This window comes from Micropterus dolomieu, linkage group LG23 (genome assembly GCF_021292245.1).
Source record: "Micropterus dolomieu isolate WLL.071019.BEF.003 ecotype Adirondacks linkage group LG23, ASM2129224v1, whole genome shotgun sequence".
In the NCBI taxonomy this organism is placed as follows: domain Eukaryota; kingdom Metazoa; phylum Chordata; class Actinopteri; order Centrarchiformes; family Centrarchidae; genus Micropterus; species Micropterus dolomieu.
This window is the reverse complement of record NC_060172.1, coordinates 2,883,716-2,910,625: the sequence shown is the minus strand read 5'-3', so window position 1 is coordinate 2,910,625 and position 26,910 is coordinate 2,883,716. Positions and strand designations below refer to the sequence as shown.

The window sequence follows — 26,910 nt, the reverse complement described above, 5'->3', positions numbered from 1 at the left end:
TGCTGGAGAGGACGCAGGTTTAAGTCGCCCCCTGCTGGCTGCTGGAGAGGACGCAGGTTTAAGTCGCCCCCTGCTGGCTGCTGGAGAGGACGCAGGTTTAAGTCGCCCCCTGCTGGCTGTTGGAGAGGACGCAGGTTTAAGGCGCCCCCTGCTGGCTGCTAGAGAGGACGCAGGTTTAAGGCTTCACTTTTCAGATTGGTAGTGATGAAACGCGCTCTGTAGAGCAGTTTGTCCAATTGGAGAAAATGCAGAAACATGATGACGTCCACGTAAGAGGACCTGCGGTGTATGTAGATAGACATGTCTGATTCTAAGGTAATAAAAACAATATGGTTCATTATTTAAGGTCTTTCTAAACCACAGAAAACATAGTTATGGATATTATATTGCATTTCTGTCAGCAGATCCTCCTCTACTGGACCTTTAACGGTGTTTCTGAACACTTTAACACTTGATGGACTACAACTCCCACTGTGAACGCTGTCAGGTGCGCATGCGCAGGAAGGTGGGGCGCGGGAACTCATGCGGATGCGCCGCTGTGTGAAATGGTGGCGTGAGAAGCTCCGCACAGCGCTTCGTACCTGAAGCAGGTCAGCTAACGTTTCTGAAACGGTCTGCGTTACGTGAAGCGGTTTGAGAGTCATTCAGAGGGTAGAGGTCGGAATTTACATTCCAGCAAAGGTACGTGAACTTTAAAACTGATAAACATCGTAGCCGGCCTGTGTGAGGAGCTAATGTTAGCCTTCAAGCTGTGTTTAACATGGCGTTAGCTGCTAGCTGCTAATATGCGGGCCCGCCGGTTAACGTTAACGCCGTCAGCTCACCGGCTAACCGCCTCCGGGTGCACGTCAGATACCTGAATGAACACATTAGCAGGGTTTTCACTGCCTGTACTTTTAAGAGTCAGCTATTTAGCCGGTTAACTGTTAATCTGGCTGAAGCTTCAGTTCCCTGAGTTGAGAAACTAGTTGACGCTTGTTAGCCTGGAAGGACGAGCTAACTATGCTAACTTAGGTATCTGTTAACCCAACTCAAACTTAAACTCTACATGATGCAGTTTCTGTGTCTCTGGGGTTCACTGGGAAACACATCAAGAAGCCGAATCTTTAAATCTCACATCACCACGTTAATTAAATGAAAGATGGATTTTATCCTTCCAGAATATTCTTACAACACTTGCTGCTGTGATGTTGGCTGAATGTTTGTTGTACGGTTACTATTATTATTTTTCATTCACTCAGACGTGTCTCTGTGGCCCTCAGGACACATAATCTACCCGAACAAAATTGCAAATACACAAACAGAAAGATACATGGGAAGAAAAATATTTCCTCACAACAAAAAGTCAAAGATCTAAGAGGAAACTACTTCCCCAAATTACTGAAACCTATCCGGAATCTGAGACCAAAAACGGTACAGGAGAACCTCCATACCTCCTAGGTGAAAATGTGAAATAATTGCAGCTAATAAGTAAACACTTGTAAATATATATATAAAAAGCATGGTACTGGACTGTAGCAACATGTTGTTATTGTTATGATGTTATACTGTGTCTTGTCTTTGCTTTGCAATATGAAAATTATTCTTTCGTGCCAAGAAAGCGATTTTGAAATTGAAAGTTGAATTGATAATGCTCCTACTCATGTACAAACTATTAGTGACTGGGGAGCATCTTTGGGCGTTAATAGTTAGTCCAAGTCTTTAACTTGGTCTCACAGACTTTATTCTATTTATTCTTAATAATTATGGCTTTTTATCATGTGATGTATTTGTATTTCTTGTTTGTCTAAATATCTTCTCTGGTAGTTCCTTTTTTAAGGAAGTAGTGTTAAAGATCATTAGAGTCTCTCAGAGCTCGAGGTGACGTATTTAAATGTCTTGTTTTTACGACAAAGCAATTAAAAAGGTATAAACCAGCATACATTCACATCTGACAAGCTGGAACCAAGAATTTGGGACATGTTTTGTAGAGCCCGACCGATACGGGGTTTAAAATACAGATTTTGATATATGAGGATTTTAAAATCCGATACTCTTCTTCTCAGAAACGCACAACCTGAACAAAGATTATCTCTAATATTTGTTATGTTGTGAGACTTTACCAAGATAACATGACTGAAGTACAACTAAATATATTCATGTGTTAACAAACAGGAGGCAGGAGAACGACCGCTAATGAATATTAAGGATATAGTGTAAGTAGCCTGCCAAACAGGAAATAAAAGAAATACTAATATTCTACTACTAGTACTAACTATAATAATCAGAGTCAGAGTCATAGTCAGATTACATTATAATAAACGGGGCTCTCCTTCATATACAAAACATATTATATTAATAAGGCTATAAATAAGTAATATTCTTGTCGTGCAGTAGTTGTTACCTTACACATAATCTGCCACAATGACTTTATTGATCATCTTAATTCTATTCAAATGAAGCTAGAGGAACCATTTTTCAACCATCTATGAAGCTAGTTATTGTTTTGTCGATTAACTAATTTTTTAAAATCAGTTTAGTCAGTCTAAAGTTTATAAATCCGCTGCAGCCCCTAAACTCCAGACAGTTTGGCCGGATGCCTGTTTCACCAGCTCCCTCTCTGCTAATGAAGGAGAAATAGTACAAATGTTGAAGTCACAGTATTTGTACAGTATTATGAGCAGCAGGATCAGAAGTGAAGTTACTCGTCATGCTAGTAGAAAACCCCTTATTAGTGTCCTGTTATTATTATTATTATTATTGTTGTTGTTACTGATGCGTAAACATGTTGGTGCAGTAAAAGGTTCAATGTTTCCCTCTGAAATGTAGTAAAGTTAAAGTGTATAGTAGCATAAAACAGAAGTACTTAGTTCATCCCGACATGTTGAATTATTTTACATATTGTGGTGCGATGTGAACATTACCCGGTCCTCGCTGCTGCTGAACTAACTGTGCGTCTGCTCGTTCTGTCTTACAGAGCCGGTGGGATGGCGAAGAGGATCGCTGATAAAGAGCTAACGGACAGGAACTGGGATCAGGAGGAGGAGGGAGAGGAGGTGAGTTTCATCGTCTCCAAATCTCCCACCGGTTTACAGCTTTTTATAAAAGAGTGTTTTTGATGATTCAGAATGAAAGAGTTCAAACGTGTAGGAACTTTAAATCTAACCCAGACATCGTGTCGTTCACCAGGCCGGGACGTTTTCAGTCGCAAGTGAAGATGTGTTGAAGAACCGGGCGATTAAGAAAGCCAAACGCAGAAATATTGGCGAGGTAAAACCATCAATCTGAACGTTTAGTTAATAAACTTTAATGCATTTTTATTTAAATACTGGACGCCATACAGAATCCTCTTTATCCTGTTTGTTCATTTCTAAATGTGTTGTTTTGTTTCAGCCGGAGAGTGGCGGCACCTTTAAAAGTTTTAAAGGCTTTTCTTTGGCCACATCAGCAGCGAGCGGAGCCACGACGGCGTTTTCTGGTTTTGGGAACGGTGGCGGCTTTAAAGGCCTCAGCGGTCTGACCAACGGGAACGGCATCACGCCATCATTCGGAGGTTTCTCATCCACTGCTGCACCCGGTGAGCAGAGAACCGCTGTCCTTCAGTGTGAAGTGACCGATTATTGGAGTTGATGTTGTTTGGCGCCTCTATTGGCTCCACATCAGGTGTGTGCGTCCGTTCAGCTGGAGCTACTGTGGCCGTGACCCGCTAACATCCAGTCCACCTGCTGAACTGTGACGAGAGAGAGAGTGCATTTTACGTGATGACAGTGAGGAACGTGTCGGCGCCGTCTGTGGCGAAGGTTTCATTTCCGCTTTGCAGAGGAGAGCGACTGTGTTTGCTTTGTCATGGAGAGGTTTAACTCGAGTAGGGATGTCGGGAGAAACGAGACCAAAACTCGTCGAATATAAAAGTTTGTAAACCAGGTGAAGTTTCCTTCAACAGCTTTGGGTCAAAGCCTGGATTTCTCCCAGTTCTGGATCTGTTGGAGGGCTGATTCAGGGACACGAGCGCCGGGGCGATTCGTCGACGTAGTAGATTATGTAAATAAGTCGACTTGCATTACGTGCGTCGAAGCGTCGCTGCATCCGGTGTTAGTGGGATTCCCCCAGACAAGCGCCTTCGACTGTCTAAAGTTCGGGAGTATTTTAGACAAACGATGAACAACGAGCTTCTCCGTGAGCGCTGAACTGTAAACGGCTTCACTTCCTTTTAAAACGGAGACCTTTTGCTACGTTTGCTCCTCCCGTCCAGACTAAAAACTAAAATGACGAAAACAAATACCCAAAACGGAGAAGTTTGGAAACGCTGTCGACCCCATTTCGCATTTCGAAACTCTGGAGGGCGTTTTAGTGCGGACGGGCAAAAACGGAGGACTTTACAAACGATGATGCAGGCGCTCATGTTTGGCTCTCTGATTGGGTCTCATGCAAATAAAACGTAGGCCTATCTGCCTACACTTGTACTGTGCACGTCGCCGTTTACTTTGCGTCGACTCCCAGTCTGTTTTCCGCCACCACCGCCGCTTTTAACTCCCGTGTTACATTCAGCAACAGTCCCAGCTCGTTATTGGTCCATGCCAAAATAAATCTGTTCTGATTCTTGGTCTGCAGGACTTTATTCTTTCGACAGATCTTCTGTAACTACGGAACAGACCGTCTGCTTTTTCAGTTGTTTTAATGTAGACGGAGATCAACTCTGAAATCTCTGCTGTGGACGGAGATCGGATTTGTTTTAATTGTGGGTGGGGCCTAATGCAGACGTGTCACAGTCTCATCACCTGAAAATCACCGAAGGTGACGAGACAGTTTGCAGCTCCAAGGACCGAACGTCTGTTACTGAGGGGAGAAAAGTTAAGAATATTAAACATGCTCAGTGTAAGGTTGTAATTTCCTTGATAATATATTGACATTAAACCATCATCTGTCCTGGACCTCCTCACAGCTGTTAGTAGTTCTCTTGTTTCTGTTACAAGTGTGTGAGTGAAGAACACGAGATTTATTGTTTTGTTTTTTACCCGTGGAGTCGAACTGGTGTTGAATCGTGACGTCCTGTTTAGCCCCCCGCTAACTTGAACATGGTTAAAATAATAAACCGTGTGGCTCTTTCCAAATGTTCTCGAACGAAGGGAGGAAACTCTGATAGCGAAACGTGTCGTGTCTCTGGTGTCGCGACGCTCGAGGGATCCACCGCGTTACATCCGCTCGGAGCACCTTCCTGTGGGCTTGCAGGAAATGCGATGCTACCAAGCCGACCGATCGCGACTTGGTTACACACGCACTTTTGACTTTTCAGTTTGTGGAGCCGCCGTGTCGTCACCTGATGGTTTGTGGACTGGCATTTTGAAGCCTCAAGTTTGGCGTTTTGGCTGTCGCCATGTTGTTTTTTTTTGGAACAAGACGTGACCATATTTGGACGAGAGGGTGGAGCTAGCAAGGTGACATGAAACAGCTGATTCAGGGAACTCTGGTAGGGGTTAAATAAAGTCTGTGTTCATGTTGGTGGTGTTGTGTAAAAGCTGGACTCAGACGGCTGCTTATCCAATAATAACATAACTAAAAGCTGCCTGTACCGTTTGGAGCACTAACTCATAAGAACAACAAATCAATGTTTATCTCACTGATTCAGCTTTTTGTGCCGTTCAGGAAGCTCAGCAGACAAAGCTGCAGATATTTCACAATAAAAGCCTTCTAGGAATAAAAAAAAAAAACACTGGAAGGCTTTTAATGTGAAACACAAGTCTTGATCATTTATTAGTCAAAATTAGGGCCGTGTGATACGGTCAAAAATGTTATCACAATAAAAACATTAAATATCATTTGATATCGATAAATGTCAAGTTATTATTTATTATTTTATTTTAAGATTAAAATCAGATTTTTGTGAGTGAAAATTGAAGAAACCAGATGGTTAATTTTGTTGTTAAACTTCTTTTTAACACTTGATGCCGAACCGTTGATCACTGAACAAATATGATGTAGAACATTTAAAACTATTATGATAAATTCTTTGTCAACAAATATGATCAGTAAATCTTTTTTCAGTCCCTCTTCCTCAACAAAATAAATATTTAAATAGAAAAATTAAGTGCAAATTTCGTGATTCAAATCAATTATTAAGACGATATATTGAACATTGATCAAATTGTTGAGTCATAATTACCGATAATGTAAAATGTGTTTTTGTTGCTTACTTTCACACGATGTGCTGAGAACAGTGACTAATAATCTGTTTGTCGTGATCGACATTGATTTGAAAGTCAATACTAATCTTTCCTTCACCATCCCGGGAATAAAGAATAGATGTTGTTGTAACAAATATAATCTCAGGTCCCGTCTCTGCTTATTAATGGTTACCTCAAACCTTCTCTAACGTTATCTCTGGGAACAGCTTATCAGAACAATAATGTCATTTTCTGGTGTATTGTTCCACTGGCTGCCATCGGTTATTAAAATCTGCACGTAGCTGTTGTTTTTAGCGCGCTGTGCTGCAGCAGAGCAGCTCTCCCTTTGCACTGTGACCTGGTTTCAGATCCTGTTAAAATCCTCCCGGCTTGTATAAAGGGTCGCGCTCTCTGCTGGCTGGCTTCACTGCTCTGTGGACGTGAAATGGAGTTGAAAACGTTCTCCATTGTTGCAGCTTCTTGGTTTGGTGCTGGGGAGTAATGGAGCTGAATCGGCGGCGGGAGGGGGGGGGGGGTTTGGCTGCTCATTCATTTGATGTCGTCGCTGCAGGGCAGGACGGGGGGAGGGAGGCAGACTCCTCGTTTCTCTTCCTCTCAGCCTCGGCTCCTGTCACACTAACATTCCTCCCCTCTTCATCTCAGGTCTGACATTCAACGGCCCCGCCTCCGCCGCTGACATCAGCGCCAAGCAGACCAATGGCTCCGCCCCGAGCCCGACTCAAAGCCCGAGCTCCTGCAGCAGCGGCGGCAGTGTCGGCAACAAGGAGTACAGCCGGCAGCTCACCGCTCTGAACTGCTCCGTGCGGGACTGGATCACCAAGCACGTGAACGGCAACCCTCTGTGCGATCTCAACCCCATCTTCAGGGATTACGAGCGGCACCTGGCCAGCATCGAGCGGCAGTATGGCGCCGGGTCTGCTGACGGGGGCTCCGAGGAGAAGAAGCAGGGAGGGAAGCTGCCGGCCGCGGCCACCCCTCCTCCTCCTCCTCCTCCCGTCTCATCTTCCTCCTCCAGCAGAAGCAGCCCGGCGGCTCCGGCTCCGGCCGCCGCTTTGTTCTCCTTCTGCAAAAATGTGACAGAAGACCGGGACAAAAGCGCCGCCGACGCTCCGGCCAGCGCCGGCGTCTCGTTTAACTTCGGTCAGAAGGTGGACAGCTCGGTTCTCGGCTCCTTGGGGTCCAAAACGACTCCCCCCAGCTTCTCCTTCTCCTCCTCCAGCGCCTCCTCCACCCACACCTCCCTGTTCGGAGCTCCTGGATCTGCTGCGCCGCTGTCCTTCAGCGGGAAGAACGAGGACGCTAAGCCCGCAGGTACCCCGTCAGGAGGAGAGATAAATGATGAGAGGAAGCTTAAATCTGTCATTTATTCTTCACTGCTTCATTAGAGGAAGCTTAACGAACTAATCAGGGCTGCTGCTAACAGTTACTCTGCTAAATGCTTGGCTGATTCATTGATTTGTGGTTATCGGTCAAAAATGCCAAATATTCTCTGGTTCCAGCTTCTCACATTCGAGGATTTGCTGCTAAATTATATATCTGAGTTTTGGAAGCGATTTTAAGGTTGTGAGCTAGTTGATTAGTCCATTAAATGTCAGAAGTTTAAAAAGTTCCCGGAGTCCAAAGTGACGTCTTCATCTGTCCAAAACTCAAAGATTATTCAGTTTACTGGGACGAACAGGAAATGTGAAAAACAGACCTACCTGTGTCAGCTCTACTTCTAATCACTGTTGGATATAAGATCATTTAAGGTTTATCTGCTTCCTCTGCATGTGGTTTAAATTTAATTACATAAGACTTAACACTTCAGCTGCGGTTTAAAATGAAGCTTGTTGGTGAATAAATGAGTACTGACTCGTTTGTCTTGTTATAAATTGCTGAATGTTAGTAATTAGCTGAGTGGGACACGGCGGGAGATGAGGACGCCGTCACAAACGGAGCTTCAAATAACGATTATTTTCACTGTCGATTAATCTGCCCATCAGTTTCTCATTTATTTAGTTAATCTTTTGGTCTGTAAAATATCAGAAAAAGTTTAAAATTCTCGACACAACCAAACACCAACCAGTCTGATTCTTCAAGACATTCAGTTCACCATCCAAAAACCAGAAAACACTCCCTTAAATGATCATTTTATTATCGCTCAGCCAGGTTCTATCGATGAATTCAGTAATTGTTCATCTCCAGCTAAAACCTCATGTTTTATAAATGGACTCTGGTTAAACAAGAAGTACTTTTCATCCTCTGTCCCTTCGAGATGAGTCTGCTGTCAAATCCTTTTGCTCCTCATAGAAATCCTTTAAAGCTGAAGCTCTGTGGGGATTTTAGTTAAATATAAGATGTCACATTTAAACTCTGTTTTATATATCAGATCTAATCTGTCCTGGACGAGCGAGCAACAGCTCTGAGCTGATGTTCAGTTTGCTGTCGTATGAAACAAAGGGAAGCAGGAAACGATCTGAAAAGGCTCGTGTGTCTCTCTTTATTTGGTTAAACTGCTAATTATTGACTTTAAATTGAGTAATTAAGTCACCTTCGTCAGGTAACTAAATCATTAAGTGCTCGTAATTAGCAGACGTGGAGTTAATCATCTGTATTAAGGAGAGTAAAGATGTAATTACTACTGTTAACACTATATATTACTATTATAGCAGACAAAAGGTGCAGACGAGTTTCTGTAGGTCGACAAACCGTCTCAGCTGCACTCCCAAGTTAAAGCATTTAGATTTTTTATGATAATTCTTGTTGAATAATGTGAAGCTTTTAATTAAGATGTTTTTCTCTTTATAGACGAGAACAAAGACGAAGAGTCGGAGGAGCCTCCCAAACCCGAGGTGAAAGAGGTGAAAGAGGACGACGCCTTCTACTCGAAGAAGTACGTCTGACTGTGTCGTCTGAATGATTTAAAAACGTTTGTTGGTTTTAGCTGAAATGAAGTTTGTTCTTCATCATTTCTCTTTCAACCAGAGTGATTTTCTCTTCTCAAAGTATTTGAATCATTTTAGAGGCTTAAAATGGTCTAATTATTTCACAAGAAGAAGCAGCAGCAGGGTACCAAATTTACAAGACCCGTGGATTCAAAAAGACCCGTGCGTTTGGATCCTGCTCCTCGGTTCCTGACTTCCTGCAGTGAGCGTTTTACAGCGCATCAAGTGTCTCTGATCTGCCAGCAGCTGCTACGCCGACCGAACGTCACCTCATTTGTTACGTCCATGAACCATGAGGAAGAGAGTCCTTGTGGTTCCGGTCCCGGACCGTGGCGGGCCGCAGCAAACGCTCCAAAGTTTCTTAGCTTCACTAAAAACCCGCACCAGCTGCAGTAAGGAGGTTTGGTGCGAGGGAGGAAGCAGCTCCGACATGACGAAGCGTTTCCTTCAACGCGGCGTGAATCGCTTCACCGCGTTCAACGTTAACGATAACAGCAGCAACGCCTCAGGTCCAAAACACAGGTGAGCTCACCTTTTATACTGAAGGGAAACCAACGATGGCTCCAGATGAGACGAGTCCCAGAGACGCCGCTCTAGGACAGAGACTCCTTTTACTTTGGAGACATGAAGGGGACGAGGAGGAAGAAGAGGAAGAAGATCTGTGGTGAAGGAACCAGAACCGACATCCAATAAGTAGAATCAGAATCGATAAAATTTAAATGATATCCAACCCTAAAGACGTCAGAAACAAAAAGTGTTTGACCCCTCAGGGTGATGTCAGGACACTTTAGGGGGCAATAAAATAATCAAAGACATTGAATGAATTAATAATAATGTGGTCTTTGTTTAATTTAAATCCTCACAGAGCTTCACTGAGTGTATTTATATCGGCTCAAACCAGGTGAGGAACATTTAACAGCACAATAATCTAGAAGGAAAAGGATGTCTGTCTCAAAATCTTTGTTTCACCAGATTCCTTTAAAATAACGGGCGTTTTTAGCCGTCGGACGGAAATCCAAACCCCTCTCTGTGCCGACGCTGGATTATTGATCTTTACTTGTATATTTTCACCGAACACTAACTTTGATTTGTTTTTTTAACTTTAAGTGTGTGTTGTTGTTGTTGTTGTTTCTGTCAGGTGTAAACTGTTCTACAAGAAGGACTCTGAGTTCAAAGAGAAAGGCGTGGGAACTCTGCACCTCAAGGAGATCGAGGAGGGAAAAACTCAGATGGTCATTCGCGCCGACACCAACCTGGGTAAAACATCCAAAACTCAGACGGCGACATGTTGAACCGCAGCTTGATGCAAAGAAACTGCTCGCCTCCACGCTCGAGCTGCAGCTAGAGCTCTGACTTGATGAAGATACACGCTCATTATCTGCTTACTGATTATTTGTCCTTGTTCTCTAAAAACGCTGTCACCCTTTCCCAGAGCCTGAGGAGACGTCTAAAGATTTCCAAAACCCAAACGTTACTCAGCAAACAAGAACAAACAAGAAAGGAAAAGTGTTCTTTGTAGTGTGGACGACCTGAAGGCGTTCAGTGATTTAAACACACATAAATAACTCCAGGCACAGACTGAAGAGGGAGCAGTCCTGGTTTTCTATTTTCTGTCAGCTGAGCTGTGATCAAACGGCGCCACCCGCTGGTCAAACAGAGGAACAGCTGCTTCCTGTCTCTCAGGCCTCTAAGGCGAGACGCTGCCTTTCATAGTTAATGACTCACATTAAGACAATATTTTTTTGTATTGTAGGTTTTCTCAAATGTTTAAGTATGCAAATGAGGCCGTCTCTAATGAAATTTGAATCTTTTCCAAGAATTGAAATCTGGATTAAGTCGGGTTCAAAATAATTTTTATTTTGGTGACTTATTAGACAGAGGGGATTTTGGATGTCTGTTATTTCATAAATGAAAATACTGTCAGGTATTAAGAAATTATTTTTTTTGGAATCAAATGTTCTCTAGTTCAGGCTGCGACTGATACACGAACAAACCCCTCAGCAGATAGTCAGGAATGAAACTGGAAAGTTTGTCAGAGCTGCTGAGGTGGAAAAACGGCCGTTAAAGATCCTTAACAAGAAGTAGTCTGAAAGAAAACATGTTCGGGAAGCAAAGTAGAAAGATGAACCATGTTTCTGCCGGCCGGAGATCTAAATCACGCAAGCTGACGGTTCTCCTCAGAGCCTGGTTACATGGCACGTAAAAACGTTTTAGCTGAGCTTCAGGGAAGTTGCCAGTCGAAACAGGAAGTGCCGTTTTTTGTTGTTTGTTTGTTAAACGTGACAAAGACCTGACGGACCAGGAGGAGGAGGAGGAGGGTGTTTAGGCTGGACAAGTTCAGGAGTTATTAAATCATCGGCAGGTCGAGTCGGCTTCAGATGTCTCCACATGTTGAGTCTTTGGTAAAGCAGCAGTGTTGAACCGTCTTAGTCAGTTTACAATCAAAACTTTAAAGGTGTTTTGACGCGTTCATATTAGAGCTGCAGTGATTATTTGAAAACTAATCGTCATTTTGATAATCGATTAATCGCTTTGAGTCCTGATTCCAGCTTCTTAAATGTGAATATTTCCTGGTTTCTTTCCTCCTCTGACAGTAAACTGAATATATTTGGGTTGTGGACAAAACAAGACGCCACCTTGAACTTTAGGAAATACTGATCCACATTTTTCACCATTTTCTGGATCAGAAATGATCATCGGGAGCCGTTTTGATGCGTCGTCGTGTTTTTCATAAAACAAGAACATTTACACAGTACATCAGGTACTAAAAGCACAGGAGAGCTGAGAGCACGAAACAGACAGAGGTGGAGAAGACATGTCTCTGGTGTGGCAGACGCAGGTTTGATTCCCACTGCAACATCCACCAATGTGAGCAAGACACTTAACCCCTCGTTGCTCCAGAGGCGTGCGACTGATCAAAGTTTCTGTGATCAAAGTTTTTCGTAACGGCAAGAGACGTAAGCCTCGTGCAGACGACACGACTGTCGGCGTCTTGTGACGGGAGTCTTGAAGTGGTTGTGGCGTTCACACTATATGACTGATCGGTGACAGGAGGTCGCGCACTACACCAGCTGACAGCGGCTGAGTCACCCAAACCACGTTTAGTCAAGAAAACACACTTGAAATGTGAAACGAAATGACGCGAACATGCACATGAAACAGCTGTTTGTTATTATAAAGACACAGAATCTGGACACGTGCAGGTAGCAGCAGTCTGAGCTGCAGAGAGTAAGAAGGGATGGCTGGATGTCGAGTCGGCCGACTCCTCCAGGCATTCGGCGTGCTAGATATCTGGCAGACGTCGGCGATGTGTCAGAAATGCGTCCGGGAGCCGTTTTGATGCGTCGTCGTGTAGTTCACACACAACGTGTCGTGTGAACTACGCTTTCAACTCAATCCAATAACGACGTTTGTGAACCGAAAAACTTCTTTAATGAATAATTCTCTTCACGGTAAAATAAAACATAGTTTTGTTTCTCATGCTGTCATAATAACAGTGAGTAACGTTAACGTGAGAATTGAAATCATCTGGCCAATCAGATTGCTGCTGTGGAGCGTGCGTGTTATTTGTGACTGAATGAATCAAGAAAACTACCAGATGAATTGATGAAATTAGTCGTTGGGTGCAGCTTTAAGCCGAGTGACGTTTCTTTTTATAAACTGACACGTGAAGCTCTGAAACGCTGAAAGACGTTTTCGATAATGAAATGTGACCTTTGCTCCTCTCCAGGAAACATCCTGCTGAACATCATCGTGCAGGCCTCCATGCCGTGCTCCCGGGTCGGGAAGAACAACGTGATGGTGGTGTGCGTCCCCAACCCGCCCGTCGACGACAAGAACGCCAGCAGCCCCGTCCCCCTCCTCATCCGGGTCAAGACCGCCGAGGACGCCGACGAGCTCCACAAGACCCTGGAGGAGAAGAAAGGCTGAACCTCCCCGCCCCCCCTGAGCTTTTAGCAGACCTCACCCGGTCTTCCTCGGACCCTCCAGACCCCGTCGACCTCATCACGCCGGTTTTATCCACACACACACACTCACACACACTCACACACATTTGTACTTTAAGTCCTGGTGATCCACGTCCCCCCTCAGTCTCCCACAATAAATTGGTCGTCATACTGTGAAATATTTGCGTTTATTTTTAATCACAAACGTCAGAAGCAGGTCGCCGCCGGCGCCATCGCTCTCCGGATCGGCTACATTCCTCCTGGCTGGATGCTGCTGTTTTTATCAGAAGCAGATCGATGTATTTAATCAGTCTGTGTTTCATTTTACTGTTTTAATTTGGTGGCGAGTGACTGAAAGTGTTATAGTGCGATCTTTACCACAGAGTTATTTTGGGGTGGGGCGGGGCTCCAAATAAGGTCCAGGATTTGGTTTTACAAATTAAGTACTCGCAGTAACAGTTAACGTTTTAAATGATGAACGTGGCGAGGATTTAGTGCGTCTGCTGAGTGTTTTTTTTGCTCTGGGAACTATTTATTGTGTCGGCAGGATTTGAACTCGCTGACCGAACGTCGTGTGACCGTTTCCCCTGAAGAGCTTCTGGAAACGGTGTGAGGAAGGGAAGTGTTTTTATTTTCTGTAAACATGGACTCTGTTTTTGACACAAGTGTCCTTTGTGTAGCCTTCGGTTCGGCCTTCGAGATGAGGCATGCTGTCATCGTCTGAGAACATTTGTAAAGACATTTATTGGGGAATAAAAAGGAAACAAACCTTCTCTGCCTGCTGCTTTTTCATTTCTGTGTTCTTATTTTAACTTTCAGCTCCATTAAATTAAACCTCCCACTTCAGAAGATGCTCGGGTCAACGAGCTAAATGTAACTGAAGCTGCAACGATTAGTCGATCGAAAGAAACTAAACCAACTATTTTGATAATCGATTAATTAAAACTGAAACGTTTACTGGTTTAATTATAAATGTGAAGAATTGCTGTTATTCTGTTAAACTTTGGGTTTTGGACAGTTGGCTGGACAATAGAAGTGATTTTGAAGACGTCACTTTGAGTGTATTTAAAAAAAAAAAAAGACATTTGATGGACTAAACAACAAAAATCCATTAATCGTGAGAATAATCACCAGATTAGCCGCTCCACTGTCTGCTTTTACCAAGATTGTGGCACAAACGATCTGGATTCATGGTGAAGCAGAGAAATAAATATTTTAGGATAAAGACGATCAGGTTTGAAGCTGAAAATCCCGGTTACCTGGTTTTATTTTCCATTTAACTCTAACTGTCACAAATCTTGCTTTTAAACTTGGTTTGTCCTTTCTGATGAGTAGCCGGACCAGGTCTGAACAGGGCCGAGTAGAATCTCTAAAGTTCTCTGATAAACTCCAAACACACTTCTCTTACATAGAGGAGCTGCCAGCCAGACTTTATTTCCTAACGTTACTCCAACACAACAAACTCTCCCTCGTTTCTGCCGGCGTCTTCCTGCAACAGCTCTCCGAGCGAGACTTCAGACTCTTACGCTGCGTATCTAACAACAGATTAAAGTTTACTCGGATTCAGACTCGTAAATACTGATGGATGTAATCAATCCTGACGATGTTTTTGTGTTCTATTTGGACAGTCGCTGTGTGATGAAGGTCTGATGTACGTATGAGTCTAGTTGTTTTAATATCCTGTATGGACTCTGAACACAGATTTAGTTTGTTCCCTCCTGGACTCCATAGCTGTTTGTTTCCTAACCAATGTTAGGATAAGAAGAAGAGGAACTCCCACTAATAAAGACAACTAATCTTAAGGAAAATTAATACTACGGCGTGGGTTACGTGCCGTCCTGAGCATTTAAACTCGTGCGTTGGTGTGTGCGTCGCCAAAACGCTAGCTGGCGGTGAGGTTTAAGTTCCACTGTGTTGACCTTCTCCTCCTTCTTCTTCGTTGGTGTAGGCTGCTACAGACAATGGCAGCAGTTACTTTTAGTGAAATCACTAAAATGCAGAAACGAGAGAAGGCGTCTGAGGAGATGGTGCTTACGACCCTTGAACCGGTCCTCAAGCGGGAAATGCGACACTACCAAGCCGACCAATCACAGTTCTTGCGGTCTGTCGCCGCAATGTGTAGTTAAATTGTTGACGGAGGCGGCGTAGATATGACGCTGAAGTGTAAACTGCCCTTTAGTCTTATACTCTGGAGAGCAGGAGAGAGATTCATAAAATGTTTTTATTTTCATTAAATGAAAAAGTTGTTTGAGAAAAGCGGAGGGCGATAAATCACATTACATGTCGTCTGTTTAAGCCTGTACAGTAATTATCTTTATTAAACCGAAGCGTGGATGACGGATGTAGAAATCAGGAGAACAAAAACAAGCCACAGGCATCAGGTTTTTCTGGTAATGTGTATTTCAATAAATAAACACAGTTTGGAAAGAAAGCAACAGAAGTGTGACGACAACGTGCACATTAACTGTCGGTGTACAAAAGCCGCGATGAGAGCTGTGAGAACACGTCAACAAAAAGTCTTTAACAAACAAGTTTCAAAAAGCGTTTTACAGTGCAAACAGTCTCATCAAACGTTCCTCTGTTAAAGCCGTCTTTGCTATTGATCAGCGTGGATACATTCAGCTGGAGAAACTAAACTACGTCAGCATTAACACACACAGAGAGAGAGAGAGAGTGCCCTGTGGAATAAGTTCACTGTTAAACACGACACAGAAAAACACCGTGGGCCGATCTGAGTGCAAATCAATCACTGACAGGAAGTGATCAATAACAACAGCTGACTGACTCCAACTCGTGTCACCGTTAACTCATGAAAACACGAGACACCAAAATCTAACACAATCAGCGACCGTCTGAAATTAACTTCATTTGAATAATTAAATATCGACTTTATTTCTGGAACTCATATTTCAGACTTGTGATGTGCATTTTCACTACTTCAGGGCACTTTGTATGAATTCAGAATAAGAGGTTATCGATAATTCATAAACTTACTAGCTACAACAAACAAATCGTTCAGTTTCCATAAATTTAAAAATGTGTTTTCATGTTGCCTTGCGGGGGATAAAAATATAAACGAACGTTCCCAGGAGAAAGTTTTAGGAGTATTTTCATATTCGTGCAATATTACCGTTTATCTGATTTGACTGAATCTTTGAAGGACGACCGTAAAACAGAGCCGAGTTTAAACCCGTTCTGACTCCTGAGTCGCCACATACGGACGCACGGTCGAGACCCCCTGGCGTCAGTTTGTAACACACTGGGGATCCCCTCAGTAGCATCATAGTTAAGTGCTTAAGTAGGCGTAGTATATAAACAATCCGAGTCAGGAGGTGGATCGAAAACTGGACTTTCAACCAGGAGACCGGTGTTCGTTTTGCATGTGAAACAAAAAGTCGATAGTAAGATCACGTAAGTAACCAGACTATGATCTTTGCCTGAACCCCGCCAAGTGGGTTTTGGTGCCTAAAACACCCTACACATGCAAAAGCGATGCCAAGGGGTCTTGACCAAGCGTCTATGTGTGACGAGTTGGGAACATAAACATACAGCCCTAATAATTAAATATCAGATAGAAACATTAGGGTTACAATGTTTTTACTTTCTAGATCCAAAATATTTAAAAACAGTGAAAATGCTCATTGCTCGTTATTTCGGGGAGCTCGAAATTTTGTTAAAGTCAGTCAAAAAGATTTACAGATTCCATGGTGACTTCTGTGAGAAAATAGTAATATTTTAAGAAAAAAGGGGGGATTTTAAAAGAAAAACTCATTATGCAGGTAAAATTCACATTATCTGCTCTCATAAGTGCTTTTACTAATTATTTTATTAATGTTTTCCTTGTAAATTAATATACGAATCGCTTTATTCTTCTAAAATGATATATATTAAATAATCTGAGCAAAGTCTTGAGGTTTTCACAATAAAAAAAAACAAAACATCCTGTTAGTGTCCTTTGCATCTTTGAGTGAAATTTGTTTCTTAATACGAACAGATTTGGATTATATTTACAACAAACCGTTTCGCCATTGCATTATTTTTTTTAAAAGACATTTATCATCAGAAGAATCATCATGTGGAAGGATTCTGGTGTCTCTCTGGTGTTAACTGATGAACACATGAATAATATCTGGTCTTTGGAGCCTCAGCTGGTCATTTCAATGAACAACAGGTGAAAGAAGAAACACCAAAGTAGCACACAGTCAGATTTAAGGCTTTAGGAGCACACTGAGGAAAACGTCGACATCAAACGGAAAACAAACCACGTTCGTCTCTTCTGTCCACACGTGGATCCAGGCGGCTTCCCTTTAAAATCGCCTTCTCTTCGGTAGTTTTTCAAGTCACTTCCAGTTTGTGAGTCGCAGTTTTTAAACTAAAGCCAGTAAAAAGTCAAAGCTGGGTTACTGTGAATTTTCTTATTTTTTTGTGTGTGTCTTAACTTAAAGGTGAGAAATCAACGAATCAGCATTGAGCAGTTGATTTATCAAGAGGTTGTGAGGGCGTTGCGTCCATCAAAGGAATCTGAAGCAGACAAACTAAAAAATAAGAAACTAAATTAAAAATAAGAACTTCATTCGGGTTTGTCAGTTTTTTTTAATAACCAAACCAAGTCTGTGTATTTTATCAGTACTGAGTCTTTATGGGTCTAAATGTGATCAGAATTAGCCCCACGGCGGAGTCGCTGTACAAACGTGACCTGCCTGAAGATTCAAACATTAACTACTTTAATCAGATCCTCAGTTTATGATACATTCTTAAAACTAACTTTTACATGACTATTTTCTTATTTTTCCCTTTTGTAAATCTCTTCGCTTCTTCCCGCCCCATAGAGTTTATTTTGGAAAACATGTACGGTAGTCAACGACGAGAAGCGGCTAATGCTTTTATCCTGTTTGAATTGTGTCCTGAACTTCACACGTGATGTTTGTCAGTTTAAAAGATAATTTAAATATAAGAAAGTCTTAGTTTGTTGTAAAACGGAAAAGATTAATTAGTTTTGAAACCGCTTGATGAACTACATCTCTCGTCTCGTGCAATATGCATTGTAAGCTAACGTACTAGCTAGGTAAGTTAGCTGCGTTCTACGCACAGATTTTTCTCACTTGATGTGTTTATTCCAACGACTCCTGGTTCTTCATCACGTCATCTACACATGGAAGCTCTTTAGCGTTAGCTTTAGTAATGTTAGCTACAGTGACTTTAGCTATAGTAATGTCAGCATCAGTGATTTTAGCATCAGTAACAGTTTCAGTAACATTAGCTTCAGTCACATTAGCTTCAGTGATGTTACTGTCAGGGATTTGTCGGTGATTTATTGTCAGTGAAGCTAATGATCAGTAACATTAGCTTCGTATTAGCTTCAGTGAAGTTAGCTTCTGTAACATTAGTTTCAGTAACATTAGCATCGGTGATTGTAGCATCAGTAACATTAGCTTCTGTCATGTTAGCCTCAGTACATTAGCATCAGCAATTTTAGTATCAGTAACATTAGCTTCTGTCATTTTAGCTTCAGTACGTTAGCATCAGTCACATTAGCATCAGTGATTTTAGCATCAGTAACATTAGCTTCTGTCACGTTAGCTTCAGTACGTTAGCATCAGTGATTGTAGCATCAGTAACATTAGCATCAGTGATTTTAGCATCAGTAACATTAGCTTCAGTACGTTAGCATCAGTAACATTAGCATCGGTGATTTTAGCTTCTGTCTCGTTAGTCTTATACTTCAACCGTTTTATGACAAACTGCGACTTTCTTGACTTTAAATTATCTTTTAAACTGACAAACATCGTGTGTGACACAATTCAAACGGGATCAAAACATTAGTTGTCTCTCGCTGTTGACTACTGAACATATTTTTTCCTAAATAAGGTCCTGTGGCGGTCCACCTGAAGGGGCGGGGCTTACACTCATAAAAGCACCCAGCTGGGACCGACTGATCAGAAGAGCCACAGAAACGTTGAAGCGAGTGAGTTGGAATATTTAAAGGGAAAAACCCAAAACTGTGATTTTACTTTCACAACATGAGAATAAAGTGGTTCTTTTATTTCTTGTAAAATTATGATTTTATTTTGAATTATTTTGATTTAAGTCATTTTTATATATTTTTTAATATATATTTTAATAAAAGTTTTACCAGATACATGTTGTTCTTGTTTAAGTAGTTGTCATATTCTACTTGTTGCTGTGAACTGGATTATTTTTCAGGTAGCTGAGCAAAAGAAAATGAATCTGCTGATCATCACAGAAAAACAGTAAAAAGTACCAAATAAGTGCTGGTTACAGGTTCTCGTGTGCTTCTTACTGTTGGTATTGGAGCACTGACAGAATAATCAGCATGAAGTCAAAGTTGTGATGAACACTGGTGACTTTCAGATACTTACGAGTCAATAAATGTGTTAACTGAGCGACTAGTAATCCATTTCCTGTTGTGAACGTGTCTGAATAAACACGGGGAGGGGGTGCGACCCCCGCTTCGCCTGGTTATAGGAGGGAAGCTGTGCACATTTACCGTTTCCTCTCATACAAAAAAAAAAAAACGCCTCACGCCGTCTTGAGTGTAAATATTTTACAAAAAGAATAACTCCACGCGGTTCGTACGTGTCGAAAGCAGAACCTTCGGTCAAGGCGTCTCAGTGAGTAAAGCAGCAGGATATTTACAGGAACACGCACGTTCTCCACCTCCCTCACCTTCCGGGTCAGAGCCAAAGCCTTTTTTTGTTTTGTTTTTTTTTACAATACTTTAAACATCATGTGATCCCCGTTTCTGTGGAGACGACCTCTTGGACCCAGCAGGGGACTGAAAAGAAGAAGAAGAAGAAGAGGCACTTCTCGGATGGCTGGTTGGTTTGTCGTCCCCTCTGACAGAGTCTCTCTGCGTTCGGGTCGTCTCCTCCGACTCGTCTTCAGGTGTTCGGTGGTCGCTCTGGCCACCGGGCGGCGCTGCTGTGGTCTCAGTGGCCTGATGCAGGAGGCACTTGGTAGTGACGCTCTGAGTCCAGCTCTGCTATGTCATCAGGATGGGCTTCTGCCGGACCTCCAGGATATCTGACGAAACGACACACAGTGAGTCTACGGCGAACCCGCTGACATTTAGTCCTTACAACTTACTACTCGTTACTAGGACTTAATTACTAGGTACTAGTAACTATTCCTGTTTTACTAGAAACTGCTGACTAGATGCTGGTAGTTATTTTTGGTTTTACTAGATGCTGGTAGTTATTTTTGGTTTTACTAGAAACTAATTACATATTTTTGCCACTGAAATCTCCAGGGCTCTGCAGTTCAGATATTACGGTACTAGCAACTACTCCATCTAACTAGTATCTGTTAGTTGGAGACTAGTACCTGTAGTCACTACTAAATATTCAGTAAACTAGTAAATATTAGTAGGATATTACTAACATTTTCATTCTTACTGGTAAGTATTTTACTAGTAAAAAGGCTTGTTGATAGTAACATTTTAATTCTTTCCAGTAAAAATGGAACAGATGATATCTAAACTGCAGAGCCCCGTAGATTTCAATTAGTTACTAGTAACTAAAAAATAGTTACTAACGAACTACCTAATCAATAGTTACTAGTAAAGCAGGAATAGTTACTGGTGACCAGAGGTGGGTAGAGTAGCCAAAAACAAGTACTCAAGTAGAAGTAAAAGTAGTGATCAAAAAAGTTGTTGAGTACAAAAGTACTTACTAAAAAAAATCACTTGAGTAGTGAGAAACTGAGTAAGTGAAGAAATAAAAAATAAAACAAGTCTCTTATTTCAGTCTGGTAGTACTGCGATAAGTAAAGCTTGTTCAAAAAGAAATTCTTTCCTTGTTGTCCATAATATTAAATTATGATTTAGGAGGAAAATCAGTGATGTTCCATAAATTATTGCTTATTAAATGCAGGTGTGTGTGTTTTTGTGTAATCTGTCATCATCAGGCTACGCCAAGATAAATACAGACGGCTTGAATATTTTCATTAAGGTAGAAAGCAGGACGACTTTAAGCATGATTTACTGTGTGTAGCTATTATTAAACATATTAGCATTAACACGTGTGACCTCTGACCTGTGGTGTGTGACCTCTGACCTGTGGTGTGTGACCTCTGACCTGAGGCGCTGCAGTGTGCGTGTGACCTCTGACCTGAGGCGCTGCAGTGTGCGTGTGACCTCTGACCTGAGGCGCTGCAGTGTGCGTGTGACCTCTGACCTGTGGTGATGCAGTGTGCGTGTGACCTCTGACCTGTGGTGATGCGGTGCAGCGGCAGCGTGACGTAGGTCAGGTGTGAGTAGAGCAGGAAGTAGTCATCCGTCCGGTTGAGTTTGAGCCAGGAGCCGACCAGCGAGCGTCCGGTCCCCGACAGAGAGCGGGAGCGGAGGTTGGTGGTGGTGTGAAGATCTGAAGCACAAAGCAGGTTCATCGTTAGCGCTGATGATTTAACGATCAACTGGTTCCAAGCCGACACCGTCCTGCTGAAATAAAACAGACGCTGAAGGAAAAACCGGTCCGGCCAGTTTGCGTCTCAGTTTATTTTTCACCTTCGTCGTCTTCCTCCCTGAAGAACTCCTCGCTGTCGTTGGCCGAGTGAGACTTCTTCATCTCTGCGTTTCGGTTTCGGGGAACTTTCCGCCTCAGCGACGGAGAGAAGAAGGAGGGGCGGTTCCTCTCGGGGGTCGGAGGTGTGCTGAAGGACGTCACCTGGAGGACGACACGTCGTCAACATACTGAGTCACGTTTCCACTTTATACCCCAGCACGCCTCAGAGGCAGAGTGGAAGTGCATGTCTGACAGCTTCAGGTTACCCACGCATCTGCAGGCGTTAGTGAAAACCTGCAGCACTTCCTTTATGTTCTGAGAAAACAAACTCCTCCCTGTGTCAGCTGGAAACAGGAAGCTGCAGATTAAACTAACCAACAGGATGCGAAGCAGAATAAATTCTGTCTCTGCAACTCCATTACAATTTTAAACCAAATCGAGGGAATTGTGAACCTCCCAGAAATGTAATCCGACGCTCCCGTACGCCAGAGCCGTTTTCCTGCCGCCTCCCGCGCTTGTGATTAATGTCAGCTGACGGAACTCCAGGGCTCACGAGGTTCTGGGAGGACGCTTTCAGTTTGCTCGGTGCTGTTTATAACAGACAACTGGTCCCTGACCGTCTCGCGGTGATACCGCTGTTTGGTATCCTAAAGGAACTACAGCTACATTTATTCATGACGCTTTTATCCAAAACGACCTACAGGCATGTGTCTTATCCACTGCGCCATCCCCACCCCTGTCAGCTTCCCTACAGTGACAGGTCTATATCCACTGGGCCACCGTGCCGCCCCCGGTCAGCGTATCGACACTTATAATTATATCAGTCAGCTTTTACTTTGAGAAGTTCTGAAATGAAAGGAAGCGTCCACGAATGCGGATCAAACGCCGGGACGCACACAGAGCAGAGAAGAGAGAAGGACAGTAAGAGAGTAGGACAGTAGTACTGGACAGAAGGACAGAAAGAGAGAGACAGTACAGAAACACAGAAGGACAGTAAGAGAAGGACAGTAAGACAGTAAGAGAGACAGTACAGAAGGACAGTAAGAGAGACAGTACAGAAGGACAGTAGGACAGTAGTACTGGACAGAAGGACAGAAAGAGAGTAAGAGAAGGACAGTAGGACAGAAGGACAGTAGGACAGAAGGACAGTAGGACAGTGAGAGTAGGACAGTAAGAGAGTAGGACAGAAGGACAGTAGGACAGTGAGAGTAGGACAGAAGGACAGTAGGACAGTGAGAGTAGGACAGTAAGAGAGTAGGACAGTAAGAGAGAAGGACAGGACAGTAGTACTGGACAGAAGGACAGAAAGAGAGACAGTACAGAAACACAGAAGGACAGGAAGAGAAGGACAGTAAGACAGTAAGAGAGAGACAGTACAGAAGGACAGTAAGAGAGACAGTACAGAAGGACAGTAGGACAGTAGTACTGGACAGAAGGACAGAAAGAGAGACAGTACAGAAACACAGAAGGACAGTAAGAGAAGGACAGTAAGAGAGTAGGACTGAAGGACAGTAGGACAGTAAGAGAGAAGGACAGTAGGACAGTAGTACTGGACAGAAGGACAGAAAGAGAGACAGTACAGAAACACAGAAGGACAGGAAGAGAAGGACAGTAAGACAGTAAGAGAGAGACAGTACAGAAGGAGAGAAGGACAGTAGGATAGTAAGAGAGTAGGACAGTAAGACAGTAGGACAGTAAGAGAGAAGGACAGTAGGACAGAAGGACAGTAAGAGAGAAGGACAGAAGGACAGTAAGAGAATAGGACAGTAGGACAGAAGGACAGTAAGAGAATAGGACAGTAAGAGAGAAAGACAGAAGGACAGTAGTACTAGACAGGACAGTAAGAGAGTAGGACAGTAAGAGAGAAGGACAGTAGGACAGTGAGAGTAGGACAGTAAGAGAGTAGGACAGAAGGACAGTAGGACAGTAAGAGAGAAGGACAGTAGGACAGTAGTACTGGACAGAAGGACAGAAAGAGAGACAGTACAGAAACACAGAAGGACAGTAAGAGAATAGGACAGTAGGACAGTAGGACAGTAAGAGAGAAAGACAGAAGGACAGTAAGAGAGTAGGACAGAAGGACAGTAAGAGAGAAGGACAGTAGGACAGTGAGAGTAGGACAGTAAGAGAGTAGGACAGAAGGACAGTAGGACAGTAAGAGAGAAGGACAGTAGGACAGTAGTACTGGACAGAAGGACAGAAAGAGAGACAGTACAGAAACACAGAAGGACAGGAAGAGAAGGACAGTAAGAGAGAGACAGTACAGAAGGAGAGAAGGACAGTAGGATAGTAAGAGAGTAGGACAGTAGGACAGTAAGACAGTAGGACAGTAAGAGAGAAGGACAGAAGGACAGTAAGAGAGAAGGACAGAAGGACAGTAAGAGAGACAGAAACACAGAAGGACAGTAGGACAGTAAGAGAGAGACAGAAGGACAGTAGGACAGTAGGAGAGAAGGACAGTAGGACAGTAAGACAGTAGGACAGAAGGACAGTAAGAGAATAGGACAGAAGGACAGAAGGACAGTAAGAGAATAGGACAGTAGGACAGTAGGACAGTAAGAGAGAAAGACAGAAGGACAGTAAGAGAGTAGGACAGAAGGACAGTAAGAGAGAAGGACAGTAGGACAGTGAGAGTAGGACAGTAAGAGAGTAGGACAGAAGGACAGTAGGACAGTAAGAGAGAAGGACAGTAGGACAGTAGTACTGGACAGAAGGACAGAAAGAGAGACAGTACAGAAGGAGAGAAGGACAGTAGGATAGTAAGAGAGTAGGACAGTAAGAGAGAAGGACAGTAGGACAGAAGGACAGTAAGACAGAAGGACAGTAGGACAGTAAGAGAATAGGACAGAAGGACAGTAAGAGAATAGGACAGTAGGACAGAAGGACAGTAAGAGAGAGACAGAAACACAGTAGGACAGTAAGAGAGAAAGACAGAAGGACAGTAGGACAGAAGGACAGAAGGACAGTAAGAATAGGACAGTAGGACAGAAGGACAGTAAGAGAATAGGACAGTAGGACAGAAGGACAGTAAGAGAGAGACAGAAACACAGAAGGACAGTAGGACAGTAGGAGAGAAGGACAGTAAGACAGTAGGACAGAAGGACAGTAAGAGAATAGGACAGTAGGACAGTAGGACAGTAAGAGAGAGACAGAAACACAGAAGGACAGTAAGAGAGAAGGACAGTAGGACAGTAGGAGAGAAGGACAGTAGGACAGTAGGAGAGAAGGACAGAAGGACAGTAGGACAGTAAGAGAGAAAGACAGAAGGACAGTAAGAGAGGACAGTAGGACAGTAGTACTGGACAGAAGGACAGTAGGACTGGACAGAAGGACAGAAAGAGAGGCAGTACAGAAACACAGAAGGACAGTAAGAGAGAGACAGTACAGAAGGAGAGAAGGACAGTAAGACAGTAAGAGAGTAGGACAGTAGGAGAGAAGGACAGTAGGACAGTAGTACTGGTCAGAAGGACAGTAGGACTGGACAGAAGGACAGAAAGAGAGAGACAGTACAGAAGGAGAGAAGGACAGTAGGATAGTAAGAGAGTAGGACAGTAAGAGAGTAGGACAGTAGGACAGAAGGACAGCAAGACAGCAAGACAGAAGGACAGTAAGAGAGAAGGACAGTAGGACAGTAAGAGAATAGGACAGTAGGACAGAAGGACAGTAAGAGAGAGACAGAAACACAGAAGGACAGTAAGAGAGAAAGACAGAAGGACAGTAGGACAGTAAGACAGTAGGAGAGAAGGACAGTAGGACAGTAAGACAGTAGGAGAGAAGGACAGTAAGAGAATAGGACAGTAAGAGAATAGGACAGAAGGACAGTAAGAGAATAGGACAGTAGGACAGAAGGACAGTAAGAATAGGACAGTAGGACAGAAGGACAGTAAGAATAGGACAGTAGGACAGAAGGACAGTAAGAGAGAGACAGAAACACAGAAGGACAGTAGGACAGTAAGAGAGAAACACAGAAGGACAGTAGGACAGTAAGAGAGAAGGACAGTAGGACAGTAAGAGAGAAGGACAGAAGGACAGTAGTACTGGACAGAAGGACAGTAGGACTGGACAGAAGGACAGTAGGACTGGACAGAAGGACAGAAAGAGAGAGGCAGTACAGAAACACAGAAGGACAGTAAGAGAGAGACAGTACAGAAGGAGAGAAGGACAGTAGGACAGTAGGACAGGTCAGAAGGACAGTAGGACTGGACAGAAGGACAGAAAGAGAGAGACAGTACAGAAACACAGGAGGACAGTAAGAGAAGGACAGTAAGACAGAAGGACAGTAAGAGAGAAAGACAGAAGGACAGTAGTACTAGACACAAGGACAGTAAGAGAGAAAGACAGTAGGACAGTAAGAGAGAAAGACAGTAGGACAGTAGTACTGGACAGAAGGACAGTAGGACAGAAAGAGAGAGACAGTACAGAAACACAGAAGGACAGTAAGAGAAGGACAGTAAGAGAGAGACAGTACAGAAGGAGAGAAGGACAGTAAGACAGTAAGAGAGAAGGACAGTAGGACAGAAGGACAGTAAGAGAGAAAGACAGTAGGACAGTAAGAGAGAAAGACAGTAGGACAGTAGTACTGGACAGAAGGACAGTAGGACAGAAAGAGAGAGACAGTACAGAAACACAGAAGGACAGTAAGAGAAGGACAGTAAGAGAGAGACAGTACAGAAGGAGAGAAGGACAGTAAGACAGTAAGAGAGAAGGACAGTAGGACAGAAGGACAGTAAGAGAGAAAGACAGTAGGACAGTAAGAGAGAAAGACAGTAGGACAGTAGTACTGGACAGAAGGACAGTAGGACAGAAAGAGAGAGACAGTACAGAAACACAGAAGGACAGTAAGAGAAGGACAGTAAGAGAGAGACAGTACAGAAGGAGAGAAGGACAGTAAGACAGTAAGAGAGAAGGACAGTAGGACAGAAGGACAGTAAGAGAGAAAGACAGTAGGACAGTAAGAGAGAAAGACAGTAGGACAGTAGTACTGGACAGAAGGACAGTAGGACAGAAAGAGAGAGACAGTACAGAAACACAGAAGGACAGTAAGAGAAGGACAGTAAGAGAGAGACAGTACAGAAGGAGAGAAGGACAGTAAGACAGTAAGAGAGAAGGACAGTAGGACAGAAGGACAGTAAGAGAGAAAGACAGTAGGACAGTAAGAGAGAAAGACAGTAGGACAGTAGTACTGGACAGAAGGACAGTAGGACAGAAAGAGAGAGACAGTACAGAAACACAGAAGGACAGTAAGAGAAGGACAGTAAGAGAGAGACAGTACAGAAGGAGAGAAGGACAGTAAGACAGTAAGAGAGAAGGACAGTAGGACAGAAGGACAGTAAGAGAGAAAGACAGTAGGACAGTA

General features: G+C 43.2%; 2 protein-coding genes across 2 annotated transcripts in view; one reads left to right on the top strand and one right to left on the bottom strand.

The window, feature by feature from the left end:
* The first annotated feature begins 505 nt into the window (after positions 1-505).
* On the top strand, positions 506-13,804 carry nup50 (nucleoporin 50). The gene is made up of 8 exons (XM_046040709.1): positions 506-681; positions 2,957-3,035; positions 3,169-3,249; positions 3,373-3,556; positions 6,804-7,472; positions 8,949-9,033; positions 10,224-10,342; positions 12,816-13,804. The coding sequence occupies exons 2-8, from the start codon at positions 2,967-2,969 to the stop codon at positions 13,013-13,015; spliced, it is 1,407 nt and encodes a 468-aa protein (XP_045896665.1). The 5' UTR covers positions 506-681; positions 2,957-2,966; the 3' UTR covers positions 13,016-13,804.
* A 1,605-nt stretch (positions 13,805-15,409) lies between these two features.
* The window catches only part of LOC123962979 (uncharacterized protein KIAA0930 homolog), a 12,914-nt gene continuing 1,413 nt past the window's right edge, over positions 15,410-26,910 (bottom strand). The window contains exons 2-4 of the mRNA XM_046039493.1: positions 21,557-21,716; positions 21,261-21,416; positions 15,410-20,076 (exon numbers count right to left, since the gene is read on the bottom strand). Of these exons, the coding sequence (XP_045895449.1) occupies positions 20,036-20,076; positions 21,261-21,416; positions 21,557-21,716 (357 nt within the window). The 3' untranslated portion in view covers positions 15,410-20,035. The remainder of the gene's footprint in view (positions 20,077-21,260; positions 21,417-21,556; positions 21,717-26,910) is intronic.

What these genes read in the sequence shown, in the direction of transcription:
- nup50 (XM_046040709.1), top strand. Translation starts at nt 2,967, where the DNA reads ATGGCGAAGAGGATCGCTGATAAAGAGCTAACGGACAGGAACTGGGAT. An exon ending in CTCATCCACTGCTGCACCCG is followed by an intron (nt 3,557 to 6,803) that starts GTGAGCAGAGAA and finishes TCTTCATCTCAG; the next exon opens with GTCTGACATTCAACGGCCCC. An exon ending in GACGCCTTCTACTCGAAGAA is followed by an intron (nt 9,034 to 10,223) that starts GTACGTCTGACT and finishes TGTTTCTGTCAG; the next exon opens with GTGTAAACTGTTCTACAAGA.